The sequence below is a fragment of the Cynara cardunculus genome (assembly GCF_001531365.2).
Source record: "Cynara cardunculus var. scolymus isolate 2C chromosome LG 3, CcrdV1, whole genome shotgun sequence".
Taxonomy (NCBI): Eukaryota; Viridiplantae; Streptophyta; class Magnoliopsida; order Asterales; family Asteraceae; genus Cynara; species Cynara cardunculus.
The window spans coordinates 2303790-2305391 of NC_037530.1; the positions used below are offsets into that span (position 1 = coordinate 2303790).

A 1602-nucleotide genomic window follows, 5' to 3' on the forward strand; every position below is an offset into this window, starting at 1 on the left:
GAGTTTAGTTTTTAACTGTTTGTGAACTTTTGAGCTTGAAAAATGACTGTCAAGATCGAATTAAATATATTAATACTCGGACTCGACTCGCATCATTTAACCCGTGCTCCAACATATTTCTATGATATTGATAGAGGGACCCAATGTTTTCCAACACGACGTGCATTTATTAAAATAACAAATGTGTGTGAATACTGCTTCAAACAAGTTGAGTTGTATATATCTACAACACAAATTCCAAAGCCATTTATACTTATTAAATTGTATTCAAACCCTCTCGGACACAGAATGAAGATACCGGTGTTGGAGAAGTTCATGTTCGATGAACCATCGATTTGGGTAACGGCGGCGACGGTGGTGGCTCTGATCTTTACGGCTTACTTAGGTCTTGCAGAACTCATCGGAAATCATCTTCAGTATTCCAAATTTGCAACCTCCAATTCCGATCAAGGTATCAAGGTATCAGGCAGAACAGGTTTTTTGATTTTCTACACGCCAGCCTTCCTCGCCGGACTTCTTTCCTTCTTCGTATTTCCGGCCACCGGCGATCTCAGATTCCTTTTGCTCAAGTTTGCTGTTACTTTTCATTTCTTCAAGCGAGATCTGGAGGTATTTACTTCCTTGTTTCCCTTTGTTTCTCCACGATTTTAAACAAAAATTCGCGCCTGGGTGAAAAATGTAATTTCTTTTACTGTCTGGTGAAAAATGTAAAAAAATTTTATACAAGGGTTGAAAGTGTAATTTTTTTTGTCTAATTAGCTGGGTATGTGACTTTTGTGGACCTATGGCTATTATTTTGCTCCTTATGTCACTTCCCACCCCCTCCTCCTCACATCTTTCTCTCACTCACACCCTCACATTCATCGAATTTTTTAAATTTTAATTTTAAATTTACATTTTATACTCCTGTAATTAGATAATTAATTTATTTTATATCATTTTCTTTTAAAATTTTCATTTTACACCTTTATCAAATTAATACATATAATTATATATCAATTATAACATGTTTAAAAAATATATTTTTATTTTAATAAATTACATCATTATAATTGTCTCGTTAATACCTTCAAAATGAGTCCAATATTGAACAGTTTTTGAATTAATTATATTATTATATATTATATATAATATGAAAAAATATTTTTAATATTTATATTTTATACTTTTATAATTATTTATTTAATTTATAGTACATAATTTATTTTTTCAATTTTCATTTTACACCATTATCATATTGAAAAACATAATTTTATATTAACTAAAATTAGATCTAACAACGAAATTAACCTCTCAAGAAGCATTCTCATACCATTTATTCATCTTGTTCATYTTAACAAGTTACACTGTTATAATCGTCTCGTTAATACCTTCGAAATAAGTCCAATATTGAATAGTTTTGGACTTAATTATATTATTATATATTATATATACTATGAAAAAATATTTTTAATATTTACGATTTATACTCTTATAGTTATTTATTTAATTTATGATACATCATTTATTTTCACACAATTATCACATTAAAATAATTTTCTACTTTGAGTTGGGTTCAAATAATAGTAACCCAATATCAATCCAATACCTACGGTTTGAAAA

General features: G+C 29.0%; 1 protein-coding gene across 1 annotated transcript in view; it reads left to right on the plus strand.

The window, feature by feature from the left end:
• Positions 1–203: 203 nt before the first annotated feature.
• LOC112510331 (3-oxo-5-alpha-steroid 4-dehydrogenase 2-like) overlaps positions 204–1602 on the plus strand; it is a 3753-nt gene continuing 2354 nt past the window's right edge. The window contains exon 1 of the mRNA XM_025115718.1: positions 204–609. Coding sequence (XP_024971486.1) covers positions 289–609 — 321 coding nt within the window. The 5' untranslated portion in view covers positions 204–288. The remainder of the gene's footprint in view (positions 610–1602) is intronic.